The sequence below is a fragment of the Nomascus leucogenys genome, chromosome 23 (assembly GCF_006542625.1).
Source record: "Nomascus leucogenys isolate Asia chromosome 23, Asia_NLE_v1, whole genome shotgun sequence".
NCBI lineage: Eukaryota > Metazoa > Chordata > Mammalia > Primates > Hylobatidae > Nomascus > Nomascus leucogenys.
In genome coordinates this window covers 29,846,627-29,866,307 of record NC_044403.1, presented here as the reverse complement: position 1 = coordinate 29,866,307, position 19,681 = coordinate 29,846,627, and the positions used below count along the sequence as shown (strand labels likewise).

Sequence of the window (19,681 nt, the reverse complement as noted above, 5' to 3'; positions counted from 1 at the left end):
TCAGGGTGGGGATGGCAGTAGCAATGAAGCACCTGTAACTGGGCCCATCCTGCCCTAATGTTCAGGGGGCCCTAACCCTCATGAGCTTGTCTTATTAAGGAACCCTCAAAAGGCCTAAGTTAACCAGCAGGTGCAAAGGTCCCAACGAACAAGGTCAGAGACGACAGGGAAAAGAGGTGAGCTGTGCAGAACTGGCACTGGGAAGACTGGCAAGTTGTGTTGTAAAGCGTGTGCCTGTGCAAGGTGCTCCAACTGCTTCTTTGGGTCAACATCAGGCCTTGCCTTTTCCCTATCACCATCGTCTCCATCAACACCCTCTTTCTTTTCCAACCTCTCCTGGTGCCTTAGGAATCAGACACCAATAAACCACAGAGCCCAGCATGTCCACTCTCGCTTTTATTGAATAATTAGTGTTCTCAAGCCGGCTCACACCCATGCGGTCAGCTGGGGCCTAGGGTGGCTCTTTGCAAAGCTGAGGGGCAAGCTAAGGAAGCCACGCAGGTCAGGGGCCCTTTCGGCCTTCTCAAGCCTCCACCTGAGTTCTCATCAATGCTAGTCTCCCTGGTATGATCGGGGACATTATCAGAGAAACATCTAATAGCACACATCTGGGCACCCACACTCTGCTTCAGCTGTATGCATCCTCCCACCCCAAATTCAACTCCTGACCCAATACAAAAGACTTTTTTTAACCAGGATTTCTTCTTGCAGGAAAGCTGACTTGGAAACACGGGGAGGTGGCAGGGAGGGGCAAAAAGGACTCTGGCGAGCAGATCCACTTGTCTGGGTCCCTGCAGTGAAGAACCCAAGATCCAGGTACCTCGGCCTGGAAGAAACCGTGCACTGCAGGTCTTCCCTTCGCTCGAAACTAAAAGCAAGGAACAGAAGTCAACTGAAACCCCAGGTCTTCCTACCCACCTTCTGGCAGCCTCTGGATAATGATCTAAGGAAATAAGCTTACATTTATAATTAGAGGATAATTTGGAGAATTTACACTATTTACATGGGCCACCCTGCAAAGATCAGGGAAGTAAGAGACTGCTGGGCAGAGAATGGAAACGGGCTGGGGAGTTCCTAATCTCTTTTCACCATTGCCTTTGTTGTTCCCACCCTTCAGCTCCTGGCAGGGACAGCAGAGGAATCAGATACTCTTGGGGAACACAAGGTCCCAGCGGTGGCTAGGGTGTGACTGCTACCTTTGCATAATCAGGCAGCAGGGAGCTAAGAGGAGCAGAACAGGCCCTGCCTGCTGTCCTCACTCAGAGGCTTGGGGTGCACTGAGCCTTGGAATGCCCAGCCACAGGAGTGCCCAGGATGGTGGACAGCTTGAGCACAAGGGCAAGGGCAGGGCTCTACTGTAGCTCAGGAATAAACTGGGACCAGTTGATGTTGTCAGGGCCCAGTGGGTCCTCCTCCAGGCCAGGAAAGCTGATGTCCAGCAGGATCTTGCTGAGGCTATCATTCATTGTGTCCAGGACCAGGCCTTCTGTCAGAGAACGATTGGCTGCAAGGCCAGAAACCTGTGGCTCCGGGAAGCCTGGCTTGGGGACTTCTATATCTGAGGGAGAAGAGTTGCCAAAGGGGACGGAGGTGAGGTCTAAGGGTTCTGCACTGAGGAGCCTTTGCGGTGATTCAAAGGGGGGAACACTTTTCAGTGGAGTGGTGCTGAGATCCATCAGCCCCAGGGGGTCAGGCAAGGGGCCAGAGGCACCCTGGGGGGTTTGTACTGGGCTGAAATCCAGCCCCCCTACTTTGGCTGGGGGCGTGAGCCTCCAGGATTCAGGGGTTCTGGGGAGGACAGATTTGCTCGGGGTGGAGGAGACAGGCAGCGTTTCCTTAATGGGTGTCTTAAAAGGTCCTCCCTCTTCCTGAGAGTAGCTGAGCTGGGAGGCAGGCTCAGAGGAGTCTGCTGGGAACGGGAGCTCTGCGGCCCAGCGGGAAGTACTGGGCCCCTCTGAGAAGAGCAGCTCCGGCTCATCCACACAGGGAGGCAGTAGATGCTGTTTCCTCCGAGACCGGCTCCTCTCCCTCCTCTCCCTGTGTTGAATCACAAGCATTTCCGAGACACACCGGGTTGGGGACCTAAGCCCACTGTAGGACTTCTTGGGTCTTGGGGTGGGAGATTGGGACGAATCCTCCCAGGAGTGAGATGATTCCTCTTTGAGAGATGGGGCCGGGGAGGGCCACTCTTCCAAGGGAGGGCTCTCCACTTTGATGGGTCTCGCTAAGTGTGGCATTTCCTCCCCAGGCTGGATTTCTTCCTCCTTGATAGACTGGACTGGAAGCAAAGGAGACAGCCCTTCTCCAAACAGGAGTTTCTCCTCTTTCCCTGGTCCTGCAGAAGCAAGAGGAGCTATCCCCTCCTCAGCTAGCAGTACCTGAAAGGGAAACAGAGACAAGGTGAAAGGGAACTCTGGCTTCAACCAACGGTCACCAGACAGGACGCACAAAAAAATCACATACTGGTTCTGATCCTCTTTGTGTCATTTTAAAGTCTTAAAATCTATTAAATATGAGAATACAATGTATGTTGAAGTTGGTAGTTCAGTTCTGGGGGTAAAAGATGAGAGTATGTAGTGGCATAATTATAATAGCATTCATCCGAGAGAAAATAAAATTGCATGCTTATCTTACACTGTATACAAAGATTTAATGCATGAAAATAAGAACCTTAGGCTGCTCTGATGGTAGTGGGCAGTGACATTATTGTCACTAAAGTTGGTACACAACCCCCAACTGCTAAATTTGACTGGCTTTAAAAAAAATGAAAACTTTAAAATCATACAAATCCTGAAAGAGAATCTAGGAGACTACATATACAATCTGAGGGTGCGGGTGACCTTCTTAACCAAGACTGGAAACCCAGAAGCTGTAAAAGAGAAGAGAGACATTTGACTACATAAAACTTTAAAATTTTACTGTGGCAAGAGATACCATAAACAAAGTTAAGAAACAACGAACAAACAATGCCTGTAATCCCAGCACTTCAAGACACTGAGGCCAGTTTGAGACCAGCCTGAGCAACACAGTGAGATCCCATCTCTACAAAAAAAATTTTTTGTAATTAGCTGGGTGTGGTGGCATGCACCTGTAGTTCCAGCTACAGGTGGGAGGCTGAGGTGGGAAGATCACTTGAGCCTGGGAGGTCAAGGATGCAGTGAGCCTTCACTACACCACTGCACTCCAGACTAGACAACATAGCAAGACCCTGTCTCAAAAGAAAAGAGATAAACAATAGAAGTAGAAAAATGTCTTCAGCATAAAAGACAGAAGATTATTTTAACAACAAAGAGCTCTCACAGGGGGCTGGGCGGGGTGGCTCACGCCTGTAATCCAGCACTTTGGGAGGCCAAGGCAGGCAGATCACCTGAGGTCAGAAGTTTGAGACCAGCCTGACCAACATGGTGAAACCCTGTCTCTACTAAAAATACAAAATTAGCTGGGCATGGTGGCATGCACCTATAATCCCAGCTACTTGGGAGGCTGAGGCACGAGAATTGCTTGAATCCAGGAAGCGGAGGTTGCCAAGATCACACCACTGTACTTCAGCCTGGGCGACATAGCAAGACTCCATCTCAAAAAAAAAAAAAAAAAAAAAAAAAGAGCTCTCACAGGCCAGGCGTGGTGGCTCATGCCTGTAATCCCAGCACTTTGGGAGGCCAAGGCAGGCAGATCATGAGGTCAGGAGTTCGAGACCAGCCTGACCAACATGGTGAAACCCTGTCTCTACTAAAAATACAAAAATTAGCTGGGCATGGTGGTGGGTGCCTGTAATCCCAGCTACTCAGGAGGCTGAGGCAAGAGAATCGCTTGAACCGGGGAGGCGGAGGTTGCAGTGAGCCAAGATCATGCCACTGCACTCCAGCCTGGGCAACAGAGTGAGACTCCATCTCAGAAAAAAAAAAAAAAAAAAAAAAGAGAGACATGTAGAGAAGTATGTACAACACGATTACATTATCAATGTTCTGTGTGTTGTATGTGTACATATAAAATGGCTGTCGCTATACATGTATATTATAACAAAGAGCATTGATAAAATATGCAAGAAAGCATCATAAATTATCAACCAGTTATCTTGGGAGTAGGGGTGATGTGGGTGATGGTAGGGTGGAGAGGGGAGCCAAAAAGGAAAGGGGAGAAAAAAACCACTGCATGAAAAAAGTGTACATGCTACAGCCACATTAATGAATTTACGCTAAATTATGTATGTTTTGTATAATTCTGTGTGTAATATATTTTATTTGTAATTAAAGAAAATGTTTTTTAGAGACAGGGTCTCATTTTGTTGCCTAAGCTAGAATGCGGTGGCACGATTATAGCTCATTGCAGCCTCCAGCTCTGGAGCTCAAGTAATCCTTCTGCCTCAGCCTCTTTCATGTATACCTGGCTGGGACAACAGGTATACATGAAAATGCCTGGCTAATTAAAAAAAAATTTTTTTTGTTGTTGTTAGAGACAGGGTCTTACTTTGCTGCCCAGGCTGGTCTTGAACTCCTGGCCTGAAGTGATCCTCCTGCCTTGGCCTCCCAAAATGCTAGGATTACAGGTGTGAGCCACTATGCATGGCCTAAAATATTTTATATATTAAAAAAGGCAAACCCAAGTCGTTCTCAACTCCAGAGTCTATACTATTTTCATCTCTCTGAAGGGGATGGGGGAAGCTTTTCACTTTGGTTACAGGTCAGCCTTTACTTACAGAACCCTTTAACAGCATTAAGTGCAGATCTGATGGCTGATCCAAGTTTGCTCTGAATTTACCCTTCTCACCTTCCCCTCAAGCTAGACCAGTGATACTCAAGCAGGGGTGATTCCCTCCCTGCCAGGGGACATTTGGCAATGTCTGGAAGCATTTTAATTGTCACACCTGTGGTGGGTGCTGCTGGCATCTAGTGGGGAAAACAAGGGATGCTGCCAAACACCCTTCCAATGCACAGGACAGTCCCTCCCATGCCCAACAAAGAATTCTCCAGCTGTAAACATGAATAGTACTTGCGAAACCGTGAGCTAGTCTGACCCAGTCACTCTACTACTGCCCGGTACAAACTGCATTTCCTGCCTCCATGGCACTGCCCATTAGCATGCTCTCTCCACACCTGTTTGCTTACCCAAATCTACTTTTTTTTGTTTTCTTTTTTGAGACAAGGCCTCACTGTTGCCCAGGCTGGAGTGCAGTGGTGCAAACGGGGCTCACTGAAGCCTCAACCTCCTGGACTCAAGTGATCCTTCTGCCTCAGCCTCCTGAGTAGCTGGTACCACAGGCATGTACTACCACCCTAATTTTTTTTTTTTTTTGTATTTTTAGCAGAGACTGGGGTCTTGCAATGTTGCCCAGGCTGGTCTTGAACTCTTGGCTGTAAGCAATACCCCTGCCTCGGCCTCCCAAAGTGTCGGGATTACAAGTGAGAACTAAAGCGTCTAGCCTCAAATCCACTTCTTTCTTTCTTTTATTTTTTCTTTTTCTTTTTTTTTTTTGAGACAGAGTCTCGCTCTGTCGCCCAGGCTGGAGTGCAGTGATCTCGGCTCACTGTAACCTCCCTTCCTGGGTTCATGTGATTCTCCAGCCTCAGCCTCCCAAGTAGCTGGGATTACAGGCATGTGCCACCAAGCCCAGCTAATTTTTGTATTTTTTAGTAGAGATGGGGTTTCGCCATGTTGGCCAGGCTGGTCTCGAACTCCTGACCTCATGATCCACCTGCCTTGGCCTCCCAAAGTGCTGGGATTACAGGTGTGAGCCACCGCGCCCGGCCAAATCCACCTCTTTCTAAGGCCTGCCTCCCTTGTGTATCTTCCTTAATCATCCTAGCCCATCTCTCACAATCACCCTTGTCTGAATTTCTTCCAAGCTCATCAGGTATTTATGGGCCTTCTGACACCACTTACATTGTAATCCAAATACCTTTATAGCTCTTCTAATGCTATTACACTCCCCTATGTTTTTATACCTTTTCTACCCAACTAGATTTATAAGCTCTCAAGGAACACTTATCAGAGTGCTTTGCAAGCTGAAGGTTCGACATTCTCAACTGGCCAGAATCTCTCTTCAGAGGAAAACAGGACACCCACCTTGGGGGCGATGCGGACTCGCTTGCTATGGCGGGCGAGCTCTGAGCTCATGAGGGAAGCCGCCAGGGGCAATGGCACCTTCACCGAGGGCTGCAACACCAGTGCCTGGTTCACCGGGAACTGGATAGGCACCAGGTATGAGCTGACCCGTGGTAGCAGTGGCTTCATCTTCCGCCCTAGGAGGAAGCACGAGAGGTCAGGAGCAGGGAGACTGGAGTACACCCCTTCTCAGCCCCAGGGGCTTTGCTGTCCTTCTCTGGGCTCAGATCCCTTTGAGGTGGGAGCAGAATCCCAGAGTCTGGTTCCCTAAAGACATGGCCCCAGAACAAGGACCAGGCCTGAGGCCCACTCTCCCATACTAACGTGCACCCAGGGGGAGTTCAGTTTTGATGGTCACATTCCGGCAGAGCTCTGGATTCGGTCGTTTCTGCTGCTGCTTGTGGCAGATGGAGAGAGAAAGAAACCTGTGTTAACACAATAAGGTAAAGAGGGGATGGCAAAACCCCACCAGCTGCTCTGGTGGCGTGTGCTTGAGTTAACTGACAGCCCAGAGAGAGGAGGCCAACCTGAGGGGATGGACGTAGGCGAGCAGTCTCCAAAACTGTGATTAGTGGGCAGGTGGGTGGCCTACAGACACATGATGGCAGAGTGGCACTACCGCTTCACCCACGTGTCCTCAACACCCCTGGGGGATGCCAGAGCAGGTAGCTGTATGCGTGGCAAAGAAAACGCTAGGCACAAAAGTGAGTGAACGAACTGCCACCCGTGAGGCTGGTGCCATGCGCTTGCGGCTGCTGCAGCACGCTCCCCCGCTGTGCCCTGCTCTGCTCAGTGTGCCCTTGTGATGCCCATAGGAGGGGAGGGAAGTGGGTGTGTGCCTGAGCCTCAGGGTGTTCTGTGTCTAGGGCTGGCAGTCACATGGCCACAGGCACCCTTCCGCACATCACATCTTGTCTCTGTCCACTAAAGCCATGCTGAGCAGTGAAAGGAAAACAAGGCCAAGCCCCGAGCCAGAGGGAAAGAACCTTACTGATTCCAAGTGCTCGGGCAATTGTGGAGACCCTGGGTCCAGTGGCTGGTGGCGGCCAGGCATTGTGGGAGAGAAATGAGATGAAGTTACCACCAACGTGGTCAATTTGACCAGATTGGGAAAAACACCTATTCCTGACTGATGACAAAAGACACCCCAGACAACTGTCCCTCCCAGGAGAATGGTTACAGCTACCAGCAGCCTTATGGGCACTCTGAAATACCAAAATAGCTTCTTTCTGAAAAGACATTCTGGTAGCTCAGCTTCTGGTCTCCAGCCTAAGGAAGGGTTTTTTGTTTTTTGTTTTGAAACGGAGTTTCACTCTTATTGCCCAGGCTGGAGTGCAATGGTGCGATTTCAGCTCTCTCCACAACCTCCGCCTCCTGGGTTCAAGGGATTCTCCTGCCTCAGCCTCCTAAGCAGCTGGGATTACAGGCATGTGCCACCACACCCGGCTAATTTTGTATTTTTAGTAGAGACGGGGTTTCTCCATGTTGGTCAGGCTGGTCTCGAACTCCCGACCTCAGGTGATCCACCTGCCTCAGCCTCCCAAAGTGCTGGGATTACAGGGCTTTTTTTTAGAGCAAGCATTCCCAGAATTTCTTGTAAGAATCACCTGAGATGCTTGCTAAAAATACAGATTCCTGGGCCCATCCCAGAAGCACTAAATCAAGAGCCCCAAGAGAGGGGTCTGGGAAGCTGTGTTTTAACAATGTCCCAGGCAATTCCCATTCACAGGGAAGTTAGGAAAACACCGCCCTGGGAAGCCCTCTCTGTTGGGTCAGAACAGCCTTCTCCTTGCTCTGGTCTAGCACAAAAATGTGTCATTTGGTATTTGTCAACTGTACTTAATTCACCAGGTTTTGTGCAAGTCACTAATTGGGTGGCTGGCTTCTAACTCTCCCCTGATCAAATGAAAGCATCACTAGCAGAACTTGTTTCCTTTTGAGACGGCTATGACAACCTCCAACTTAGGCCCTATTTAGAGGAAAGCAGGGCATTCACCTTAAACACCTGGTCCAATGTCAAGTAGCGGTTGGCACTGGGGTGAATGGTCCAGAAGGAGACCTTGCCATTGGCGGACGTCTCCCGGACAAACATGTCATGCAGGGAAAGGTTGTGGCGGATGGAGTTCTGGAAGAAGAGCAAGACAACTGGTTATCAGCTACTCTCGATTCAGAAACATCACCCTTCAAATACTTGGGGAAACCAGCCTCAGGCCCCTCCCACTGCGCTCAGCACAGGCTTCGTCTGGTGTCTTTGCAGCCCTGCCTCTCGGCAACTCTCCTGACACTCCACACCGCAGAGCTGTCACCCTCAGCCATAAACCCATCTATTCTACGGGAATAAAGACTGATGCCAACCTTAGATTATGATAAAGAAAAGATGGGCCGGGCGCGGTGGCTCACGCCTGTAATCCCAGCACTTTGGGAGGCCGAGGCGGGCGGATCACGAGGTCAGGAGATCGAGACCACGGGTGAAACCCCGTCTCTACTAAAAATACAAAATAAAAATTAGCCGAGGCGCAGTGGCAGGCAGCCTGTCAGAGCTACGGGAGGCCAAGAAAAAAAAAAAAAAAAAAAAAAAAAAAAAAAAAAAAAAAAAAAAAAAAAAAAAAAAGCATGGCAGCCTGTAGTCCCAGCTGCTCGGGAGGCTGAGGCAGGAGAATCACTTGAACCTGGGAGGCAGAGGTTGAAGTAAGCCGAGATCGTGTCACTGCACTCCAGCCTGGGTGACAAAGCGAGGCCCTGTCTCAAACAAACAAACAAACAAGAAACTAGGAAATGAAGGCTGGGTGTGGTGGCTCACACCTGTAATCACAGTGCACTGAGAGGCTAAGGCAGGCTAAGGAGAACTCCTTGAGACTAGGAGTTCAGACCAGCCTGGGCAACTGTCTCTACAAAAAAAAAAAAAAAAAAATTAGCGGACTATGGTGGTGCACCTGTTATCCCAGCTACTTGGGAGGTTGAGGAGGGAAGAGCTTGAGCCCAGGGAGCTGAGGCTGCACTCCAGCCCAGGCAACAGAGTGAGACCCTGTCTCAAAAAACAAACAAACAAACAAACTAGGAAAGTAAGCTGATGGAAGGGAGTAAAGTTAAAAGTTCTACCATGAGGGGCCAGGTGTGGTGGCTCATGCCTGTAATCCCAGCACTTTGGGAGGCCGAGATGAGTGGATCATTTGAGGTTAGGAGTTCAAGACCAGCCTGACCAACATGGTGAAACCCCGTCTCTACTAAAAATACAAAAAAATTAGCCAGGTGTGGTGGTGCATGCCTGTAGTCCCAGCTACTCAGGAGGCTGAGGCAGGAGAATTGCTTGAACCTTGGAGGCGGAGGTTGCAGTGACCTGAGATCTGCCATTGCACTCCAGCCTGGGCGACAGAGCGAGACTCCATCTCAAAAAAAAAAAAAAAAAAAGAAAGAAAGAGTTCTACCATGAGGAAAACAAAGCACACTTGGCTTGGAATTGAGCGCCTGTCAGAAGACCTCATTTGTGGCTCTGACACTGACCAACTGTGTGAGCTACCTTGACTCCCAGGCATCTCGGTCTGTCCATGAATAAAGTGAAAGGAAAACCCCTGCCCACTAGAAATGGTATGTGACGCTATAGGAGATGACATCTTGGGTCATGAGGCTCACAGACAGCATTCTTTTTTTTTAATCAAGACATTTTCATAAAACTACTTAGCCACTCTAGCTGCTGGCATCTAGGACTGCTGTTCAGTGTAGCAGAAAAGTGGGCTTGAGTGCTACACTGAAGACTCTCCACGAACTTTAGGTAGTAACAGATGAAGTAGTTAAAGAGCTCTTGTTAATGATTTTGCCTGGATTCAATAAGATTGACACAACCTAAAAGATACATTTGTTTATCATTCTAGTATCCTTTGCACTTAACTGCTGTCCCAGATACGAGTTGCAGCACAGCACTGGAGACAGACTGTCAGGCTGGACTGACCTTGATTTTGGTTGCTATGGGACATATTACCTTCCAGCCTGGCTTGGCAATGTGCTTAAAGTAGGGAAAGTGGTCCTCAATCCAAGTATAGATGTCTTTCAAGGTCATGCGCTTCCTCTCAGTGCTGTTGATGGCGAATTGTATCATGGCCATGTAAGAGTAGGGTGGCCGCTCAGACACAGAGTTCTGCCAGGACGTTGATGGTCTCGAAAGCTCCTCAACCTGAGGGTTATGACAAAGGGAATGACATGAAAGAGTTCATGAGAACTACCCCCAACCCAAGCTAGAACATCTATAGAAACATCTAGAGAACATCTAGAGAACATCTAGAGAAACCTTTATCCCATAGGACGGTACTAGAAACAAACTCATCTGAGACCACTATCTCATAGAATAAAATTGTAGAGTTGGGAAGAATCTTGGAGACGATCTAGCCTAGACCCTAGCCAATAAGAAACTGGTTTTGTCATCATTCATTTTCTTGAATTTGGAGAAAATCCAGTCCCTTCCAGTTGAAATTTCTCAGGAAAGTTTGAGTATGTACTTTGATTCTCAAAGCATTGATGTTACACTAAAACCACGCCCATTTTTCAGACTTTTGGGTCAAGAAACCTAGGTCTTAGTCCCATTTCTATTCCTGATGTGTTGTGAATAAACGCATCTCATTTCAATGTTTGTATGAGAGAAACATTCCCAAGAGTATGAGTCAGACAATGTCTGCAAAGCACACAGTTAGCTAAGTTTTAGGCAAAGAGCTGATCATTCACATTTTTTTTTCTGTTTTTGAGACAGGGTCTCATTGTGTCACCCAGGATAGAGTGCAGTGGCCAGATCACAGCTCACTGCAGCCTTGACCTCCCCGGGTTCAGGTGATCCTCCTGTCTCAGCCTCCAAGTAGCTGGGACTACAGGCATACACCACCACGCCCAGCTAATTTTTTTTTTTTTTTTGAGATGGAGTTTCACTCTTGTTGCCCAGGCTGGAGTACAATGGTGTGATCTCGGCTCACTGCAACCTCTGCCTCCTGGGTTCAAGCGATTCTCCTGCTGCGGCCTCCCAAGTAGCTGGGATTACAGGTGCCTGCCATCACGCCCAGCTACTTTTTTTGTATTTTTAGTAGAGATGGGGTTTACCATATTGGCCAGGCTAGTCTCGAACTCCTGACCTCAGGTGATCCACCCGCCTTGGCCGCCCAGAGTGATGGGATTACAGGCATGAGCCACTGCGCCTGGCGATTTTTTTTTTTTTGGTATTTTTAGTAGTAGAGACCAGGATTTTGCTATGTTGCCCAGGCTGGCCTAGAATTTATGGGCTCAAGTAATCTGCCCACCTTGGCCTCCCAAAGTGCTGGGATTACAGTTATCAGCCACTATGCCTGGTCTCATTCACATTTTTAAAAATTGAGATATTACTTTCTAAAGTACACAAATTTTATGTATATAGCACAATTAAGTACACATGCATGTAAATTTTCACTTTTTTTTTTTTTGAGACGGAGTTTCACTTTTGTTGCCCAGGTTGGAGTGTAATGGCACGATCTTGGCTCACCGCAAGCTCTGCCTCCTGGGTTCAAGTGATTTTCCTGCCTCAGCCTCCCGAGTAGCTGAGATTACAGGCATGTACTACTGCGCCTAGCTAATTTTGTATTGTTAGTAGAGGCGGAGTCAGGCTGGTCTCGAACTCCTGACCTCAGGTGATCCACCCACCTCGGCCTCCCAAAGTACTGTGATTACAAGCATGAGTTATCGCACCTGGCCAAATTTTCACTTTTAAAGATTGTTGAGCTGGAGGCTGTGATGCTAAGCGATTTAATGCAGGAACAGAAAACCAAATACTGCATGTTCTCACTTATAAGTAGGAACTAGGCTGGGTGCGGTGGCTCACGCCTGTAATCCCAACACTTTGGGAGGCTAAGGCAGGTGGATGACGAGATCAAGAGATTGAGGCCATCCTGGCCACCATGGTGAAACCCCATCTCTAGTAAAAATAAAAAAATTAGCCGGGCGTGGCGGCGGGCGTCTGTAGTCCCAGCTACTCAGGAGGCTGAGGCAGGAGAATCACTTGAACCTGGGACGCAGAGGTTTCAGTGAACAGAGATTGTGCCACTGCACTCCAGCCTAGCAACAAAGCGAGAGTCCATCTCAAAAAGAAAAAAAAAAAAAGAAAAAAAAGAGGCCGGCTGCAGTGGCTCACGCCTGTAATCCCAGCACTTTGGAAGACCAGGCAGGTGGATCACGAGGTCAGGAGTTCAAGACCAGCCTGGCCAACATAGTGAAACCCCATCTCTACTAAAAATACAAAAATTAGCTGGGCGTGGCAGGGGGCACCTGTAATCCCAGCTACTCAGGAGGCCGAGGCAGGAGAATCACTTGACCTGGGAGGTGGAGGTAGCAGTGAGCTGAGATGGCACCACTGCACTCCAGCCTAGGAGACAGAGCAAGACTACGTCTCAAAAAAAAAAAAAAAAGCAGGAGCTAAACATTGAGCACACATGGATACGAAGAAGGGAACAGTAGACACCAGGGCCTTCTTGAGGGTGGAGGGTGGGAGGAGGGGGAGACAGAAAAACTACCTAGCAGGTACTATGCTCACTACCTGGGTGACAAAATCATTTGCACACTAAACCCCAGTGACACACAATATACCCATGTAACACACCTGCACATGTACCCCCTGAACCTAAAAGTTGAGAAAAAAAAGAAAATAAAGGTGAATGAATGATTTACACATATATACAATAGAATCTAGATGTGTTATATTGGTAACTGGAAAAAAAAAACAACCTAGACTACACAATTGGGTTAGATCAATTTTGATTGCTAGGGAAGTATTTAAAATTCAGACCTAGGCCAGGCTGGTCGTTCATGCCTGTAATCCCAGCACTTTGGGAGGCTGAGGCAGGAGGATCACTAGAGCCCGGGAGTTTGAAATCAGCCTGGGCAACATAGCAAAACCCCATCTCTACAAAAAATACAAAAATTAGCTGGGCATGGTGGAGTGCACCTGAGTCCCAGCTACTTGGAAGACGGAGGTAGGAGGATCAGTTGAGCCCAGGAGGTCGAGGCTGCACAGAGCCATGACTGCACCATTGCGCTCCAGCCTGGGCAACAGAGCAAGATGCTGTCTCAAAAAAAAAATGTATATATATAACTGACTTTATCTGCTATTAATATTATATCTTCTAATAAAATTACCTTATTATATTCTATTCAATTCATACTGTTCATACTGTTGGGAGGCATCTTTAAAGTTCAAGTGGATTCCCAAAGTGAAGACCTCTGAATCATTTCCTGAATACCTACTAAGGACAAAATACTAAACCCAGTGCTGGCTGGAATACAGAGTGACCAAGGGAATCTGCCCTCAAGGAAATTTCACAGATGGGGGAGAAAAGATCCCAGGCAGAAAAGTAGCTCAAAAGTTATACAGAATAGCATGAAGTGGAGAGCTAATACCAGAACTTGGAAATTCTAGTTCATCAGGTCACTTGATCCATTTCCTTACCTAGGAATTCCCTGCACTGGATCTGATTTCTTTAGTGAGGGACAAAACAATTCACCTTAACCTGTCTCTGCTCCAGGTGACAATTCTCCTTTTCCTCCATCTCTTGCTTGATGCTGCAGGAGCCCAGTCCATCAGAACTCATCTTTCGAAGCCACTGGATGTTGGAAAGGCTATTGTTGGTAGTGCAGCCTGCTGCCTCACCATCTGCTAGAGGGAAAATAATCCAACACCCCACTTAGCTGCCTCATCAAATGCCCAGTATGTCCATCAGAATTGGTGGCTAGCAGGCCAGGCGCAGTGGCTCACACCTGTAATCTCAGCACTTTGGGAGGGTGAGGCGGGTGGATCTCCTGAGGTCAGGAGTTCAAGACCAGCCTGGCCAACATGGTGAAACCCCGTCTCTACCAAAAATACAAAATTAGCTGGGTGTGGTGGCACACACCTGTAGTCCCAGCTACTCAGGAGGCTGAGACAGGAGAATCGCTCAAACTCAGGAGGCGGAAGCTGCAGTGAGCCAACATTGCGCCACTACACTCCAGCCTGAGTGAGACAGAGTGAGACTCTGTCTCAGAAAAATAAAAATAAAAAAGAAAGAATTGGTGGCTAGGGATCACTTGTCCAAACCTCTACCTTTAGGGACGAAGAACACATGCTGAATCTATTGTGGCTCTAAGTTACTCTGCCCCATTATGCATTTCAGGAAAAATTTAGGAGCATAGTTCAAATTGCATTTCAAGCTGAGTCACACTGAGCCTTAGAGATCAATCAAGGCAGGCTTACAAAAGAATTACTGAGATATGCACACCAAAAAAGTCACTTTTCAGCCTGGGCAATATAGTGGGACCCCATCTCTGCAAAAAGAAAAAAAAAATTAACTGGGCATGCCTGTAGTCCCAGCTACTTGGGAGGCTGATGTGGGAGAATGGCTTGAGTCCAGGCGTTCAAGGCTAGAGTGAGCCATGATTGTACCACTGCACTCTAGCCTGGGTGACAGAGCGAGACCCCATCTCTAAAGAAAAAGTCATTTTCCTCCTCTTGCTTCAGTTTTCTCTTTTATCAAGAAGGAAAATGAGGCCAGGTGCAGTGGCTCATGCCAGTAATCCCAGCACTTTGGGAGGCCGAGGTGGGCAGATCACCTGAGGTCAGGAGTTCAAGACCAACCTGGCTAACATGGCAAAACTCTGTCTCTACTAAAAAATACCAAAATTAGCCAGATGTGGTGGCGGGTGCCTGTAATCCCAGCTACTTGGGAGGCTGAGGCAGGAGAATCACTTGAACCCAGGAGGCGGAGGTCGCAGTGAGCTGAGATTGCACCAGTGCACTCCACCCTGGGCAACAGAGCAAGACTCCGTCTCAAAAAAAAAAAAATAAAAAAATAAAAACTTTTTTTTAAATAGAAATTTTGTTGTTGTTGTTGTGTTTCTTTTTTTTTTTTGAGACAGAGTCTCGCTCTGTTGGCCAGGCTGGAGTGCAATGGTGCAATCTTGGCTCACAGCAACCTCCCTGCAACCTCCGACTCCTGGGATCAAGCGATTCTCCTGCTTCGGCCTCCCAAGTGGCTGGGATTACAGGGGCCTGCCACCATGCCCAGCTAATTTTTTTTTTTCTTTTTGAGACGGAGTCTTGCTCTGTCACCCAGGCTGGAGTGCAGTGGTGCGATCTCGGCTCACTGCAAGCTCCGCCTCCCGGGTTCACGTCATTCTCCTGCCTCAGCCTCTCCGAGTAGCTGGGACTACAGGTGCCTGCCACCACGCCTGGCTAATTTTTTGTATTTTTAGTAGAGACGGGGTTTCACCGTGGTCTCGATCTCCTGACCTCATGATCCGCTAATTTTTTTTATTTTTAGTAGAGATGGGGGTTTCACCATGTTGGCCAGGCTGGTCTCAAACTCCCGACCTCAGGTGATTCACCTGCCTTGGCCTCCCAAAGTGCTGGGATTATAGGCATGAGCCACTACGCCTAGCCAAGATTTTTTTTAAGAAAGGAAGATGATTTTTACTTTCTTTTTGGTCAATGGAAAGGATAAACAGAAATAATCCTTTTCCAACATAAAGAAAGTAATAGAAATTCTAAATTATAATTGTAACCCTTTCAACAGCACCCAAAGGAGCTGGGTCAAGCTTTCAGGATGAAGACAAGACTTTCATTGGCTCAGACTAGATGCCTGATTGTTTTGGTTTTTTTGAGACACAGTCTTGCTCTGTCGCCCAGGCTTGAGTGGGCGATCTCGGCTCACTGCAGCCTCCTTCTCCTGGCCTGGGCAACATAGTGAGGCAATTCTCCTGCCTCAGCCTCCAGAGTAGCTGGGACTACAGGCGTGTGCCACCACGCTCGGCTAGTTCTTTTATATTTTTAGTAGAGACGGGTTTCACCATGTTGGCCAGGCTAGTCTCAAACCGCTGACTTCAAGTGATCCACCCGCCTCAGCCTCCCAAAGTGCTGGGATTACAGGGATGAGCCACTGTGCTTGGCCAGATGCCTGACTGTTGCAAGCATCAAGACTGACTACAGACCTTGCCACTAGAGAGGAAAGGCTGGGCTCCCTCACCCTTTTCCCTGGAAGACCACATACCACAGGTCTCCCGTTTCTGCTCGCAAAGGGCTCCAGATGGTCTAGGAAGATTCACATCCCTAGCTGCAGGTTTTGGTCCCAAGGTCTCCAGGGTCACTTCTGTCCTTTTGGCATCATAGCTGGTTTGGATTTGAGGCTGGAGTCCTGGAGGCTGAGTTGGGGCTCCCCCACAGCTGATGAGGATGAATTTGTTGGGCCCACTACTGCCACTCTCTTTTCCCTTGGCAGTCAGTGCTGTGATGATGCTGTGAATATTAGCATTGTTGGGGATGGCCACTACTTGGGTGTTGGGCATGGTGGGGTGGTTAATAATCTTGATCCCAGCTGGAAACTTGCAAGAGTGGGGCTCTGCCACTTCCTTGGAGGCCTCTGCTTGATTAGGCTCCTGTTGGGCAGGGGATCTCTTGGGTTCCTCCTCTGATGTTTCACTTGGGGCATTTTGAACAGGAAGGGGCAGCCTCCGTCTTTTCAGAATCAATGGCCGACGGGGGCTGGTTTTCATTATGAATCTGCGTTTTCACTCTCCATTGAGAATCACAAGTGTGGACCCTGGAAAATGCAAATAGCAGCAAGATGTTAGAGATTTTTTAGGCTGAGAAGAGGTTCTTTTAGAGAAAGGTGCTCCTCTTTATATGACCAGGAACATGAGCCTAAAGGCCCAGGTAAATGTTCCATGGACTTTTTTTTTTGAGATGGAGTCTCACTGTCTTCCAGGCTGGAGTGCAGTGGCGCGATCTCTGCTCACTGCAAGCTCCGCCTCCCGGGTTCACGCCATTCTCCTGCCTCAGCCTCCCGAGTAGCTGGGACTACAGGCGCCCGCCAACATGCCCGGCTAATTTTTTTGTATTTTTATTAGAGATGGGGTTTCACTGTGTTAGCCAGGATGGTCTCGATCTCCTGACCTCGTGATCCACCCGCCTCGGCCTCCCAAAGTGCTGGGATTATAGGCGTGAGCCACGGCGCCCAGCCTCCGTGGACTTTTGTAAAGACCTCAGATAATAAGGAGATAAGCTTTACTGACAAAAGAAGGCTAAAATTACAGCAGATAGAAGCAATTCAAAGGGCAGAAATGGGACTGGGTTGGAGATAAGACAAAGATCTCCTATCTTAAGCTTAGCACCGCCCCTAAATCCTTCTTGAAGCTTCAGAATATTTAGCTACAAAAATGGATGGGATAGCTACAAATATGTGGAAATCTCTATAATTGCCTACTATAATATAAATAGATCACTTGCAATGACTGTACGGACAGGAATGGAAGATGCTAGAATAGGAAAGCATATGGTAATTAGGAGTCCTGACAAAACTCTGATCCCACAATCCATTCTAAGACACAGGCTTTTAATTTTTTTTTTTTTTTTTTTTTGAGACAGAGTCTCACTTTGTCACCCAGGCTGGAGTGCAGTGGTGCGATCTCAGTTCACTGCAACCTCTGCCTCCTGGGTTTAAGCGAGTCCCATGTCTCAGCCTCCTGAGTAGCTGGGATTACAGACGCCCACCACCACGCCTTTTTTGTATTTTTAGTAGAGACAGGGTTTCACCATGTTGCTCAGGCTGGTCTCAAACTCCTAACCTCAGGTGATCCACTCGGCTCGGCCTCCCAAAGTGCTGAGATTACAGGCATGGGCCACCGCGTCTGGCCAAGCCTTTTAATTTTTATATTACTTTGTAAATAGGACCAGTGCACACAGCATCAGGGAAGAAAGGCAGATTGTACTATTGCCACACTACTGGAAAAATCATCTCCCAGTTTACAAAACCTCACATAAAATGGAAACCTCTACCGAAGGCCCATGTAAAGTTGTGCAGCTTGCGCACTGAACAACTCTAGAGGGTGACATTTATTTCACAGGCTATTATACTTGCTCTAATTTAAAAAGAATGTTTTCTTTTACAATTTGTATTGTATTTATACAGCGGCATTTTAGTACTTGCATGTGGTTATACATATTTTAACTTTCTAAGCATGCCACTTTATTAATTTCCTTTCCAGAAATAAGACTATAACCCCTGTCTCCTTACTACCGGAATGAGCTATCATCAATACACTGAGGTGGTTCTGAAATGCTAACAGTGTAGTCTTTTTTTTTTTAAGTCTTTCGTTGATTTAAAAAAAATTTTTTTTTTTTTTTGAGACGGAGTTTCGCTTGTGTCACCCAGGCTGGAGTGCAATGGCGCAATCTCAGCTCACTGCAACCTCCGCCTCCAGGGTTCAAGCAATTCTCCTGCCTCAGCCTCCCAAGTAGCTGCAATTACAGGCGTGCACCACCACACCCAGCTATTTTTTTTTTTTTTTTTTTTTTAGTAGAAACAGGGTTTCACCATGTTTGTCAGGCTGGTCTTGAACTCCTCAGGTGATCCACCCACCTCGGCCTCCCAAAGTGCTGGGATTACAGGCATGAGCCACTGTGCCCGGCCTTTTGTTGATTTTAATAGATGCATGGAATACTCTACCATTAAGCAAAATTGTGTAATTCTATTTCATGGAACTTTGGAAGACAGAGGAATTGGCTGTCTCTTTTTTAGGACACTTATTCTGTCCCTGAAAAGCAACTGCACTTTTTTGACATTTGTCATCTGCATGGAGTTCACAGGCCCTCCACACCTCTACCTTCAAATCTCAGTTTTACTTTCACCTCAGATCTTTCCAGGCTTCCCTCTCTCTCCGCATCAATCAGTAGATATTATTCCTCTTTTTCCACAGGATATCTAAGTCTTAATTTTCTCTTCTACTTCCTGCCCAGCCTGTTACTATTATTGCCAACACTTTCTTACCCGGGAAACTTCCAGAGTGGCTCCTCTGACCCATCCCCTTCCTGAGCGGGGAAATCTTGCTACATTCTCAAGAACCAGGAGAAGGGCCCTGCAAAAGGGTAGGTAAGATGGAGGCAGTGTTGCCTAGTGGTGAGAGAGCCTGGGAGCAGGGGAGTGTGTATGCAGGTTGGTCTTTGACTCAATGTAGTATACGATACAAGCTCAGTCTTCATCTCAGCCGCAGTCGGCCTAAGAAGGTGGGCCACCCCAGCCCTCCCGAGGCCGTGGGCAGGGTGCAGAGGTCAGACTTCAGGGAAGGCCAAGGGGCGCTTTAAGTAGTGAGAAGGCCACGGCCAGGAGGTTGGATGCAGAAAAAATTTGCACCCTGGCTCAGATTCTTCCCGTATGGCCCAAACCTCCACTCGTGGCCCGTGCCCTGCTGCTAGACGCCTTGACCTCCGCGCCCGGAGGCCTTGCTCCCCGCCTGTGCCCAGGCCAGGCCTGGGACTCCATTCCTGCATCCCGCTCACCTCTAGACTGCAGTCGCCGCCGCCGTTAGGCCGTCGCTCCGAAGGCGGGCTCCGGGCTCCTCCAACCTGGGGGCCGATCCAGGGCCCCGGACGGGGGCTCGCGCCGGACCGGCCGGGTCCCCGGCGGTGCGGGCGGGGTGGGAACCCCGGGGGATCCCGGGAGGGGAGGGGGTCCCGGGCCGGGGCCGGGGGTGGGGTCTGGCACCGGAGCTTTCAGTTTGTTCCGCTGTTTGAAATTGGCGCCGGCGGAGCGTTAAGGTCACGTGACGGAAC

The 19,681-nt window shown here is 48.4% G+C and overlaps 1 protein-coding gene and 1 long non-coding RNA gene across 5 annotated transcripts; one reads left to right on the top strand and one right to left on the bottom strand.

Annotated features, from left to right (window-relative positions):
• Positions 1–379: 379 nt before the first annotated feature.
• Positions 380–19,663, bottom strand: FOXM1 (forkhead box M1). 4 transcript variants are annotated; one of them, XM_030804815.1, is made up of 9 exons: positions 19,409–19,663; positions 16,125–16,673; positions 13,608–13,759; positions 10,079–10,270; positions 8,099–8,227; positions 7,094–7,138; positions 6,427–6,496; positions 6,064–6,239; positions 384–2,378 (listed from the first exon to the last, which is right to left on the bottom strand). In XM_030804815.1, exons 2-9 carry the CDS (start codon positions 16,624–16,626, stop codon positions 1,353–1,355), a joined length of 2,292 nt encoding a protein of 763 aa, XP_030660675.1. In that variant the 5' UTR covers positions 16,627–16,673; positions 19,409–19,663; the 3' UTR covers positions 384–1,352. The 4 variants fall into 4 exon arrangements, with proteins under 4 accessions (XP_030660677.1, XP_030660676.1, XP_030660675.1 ...); XM_030804817.1 differs by lacking the exon at positions 7,094–7,138 and having other exon boundaries at positions 380–2,378; positions 6,427–6,499; positions 13,608–13,756; positions 19,409–19,644; XM_030804816.1 differs by lacking the exon at positions 7,094–7,138 and having other exon boundaries at positions 382–2,378.
• Positions 762–2,633, top strand: LOC115832924. The gene is made up of 3 exons (XR_004028329.1): positions 762–816; positions 1,476–1,590; positions 2,249–2,633. It is a non-coding gene; the product is annotated as an uncharacterized LOC115832924 (long non-coding RNA).
• Positions 19,664–19,681: the final 18 nt, after the last annotated feature.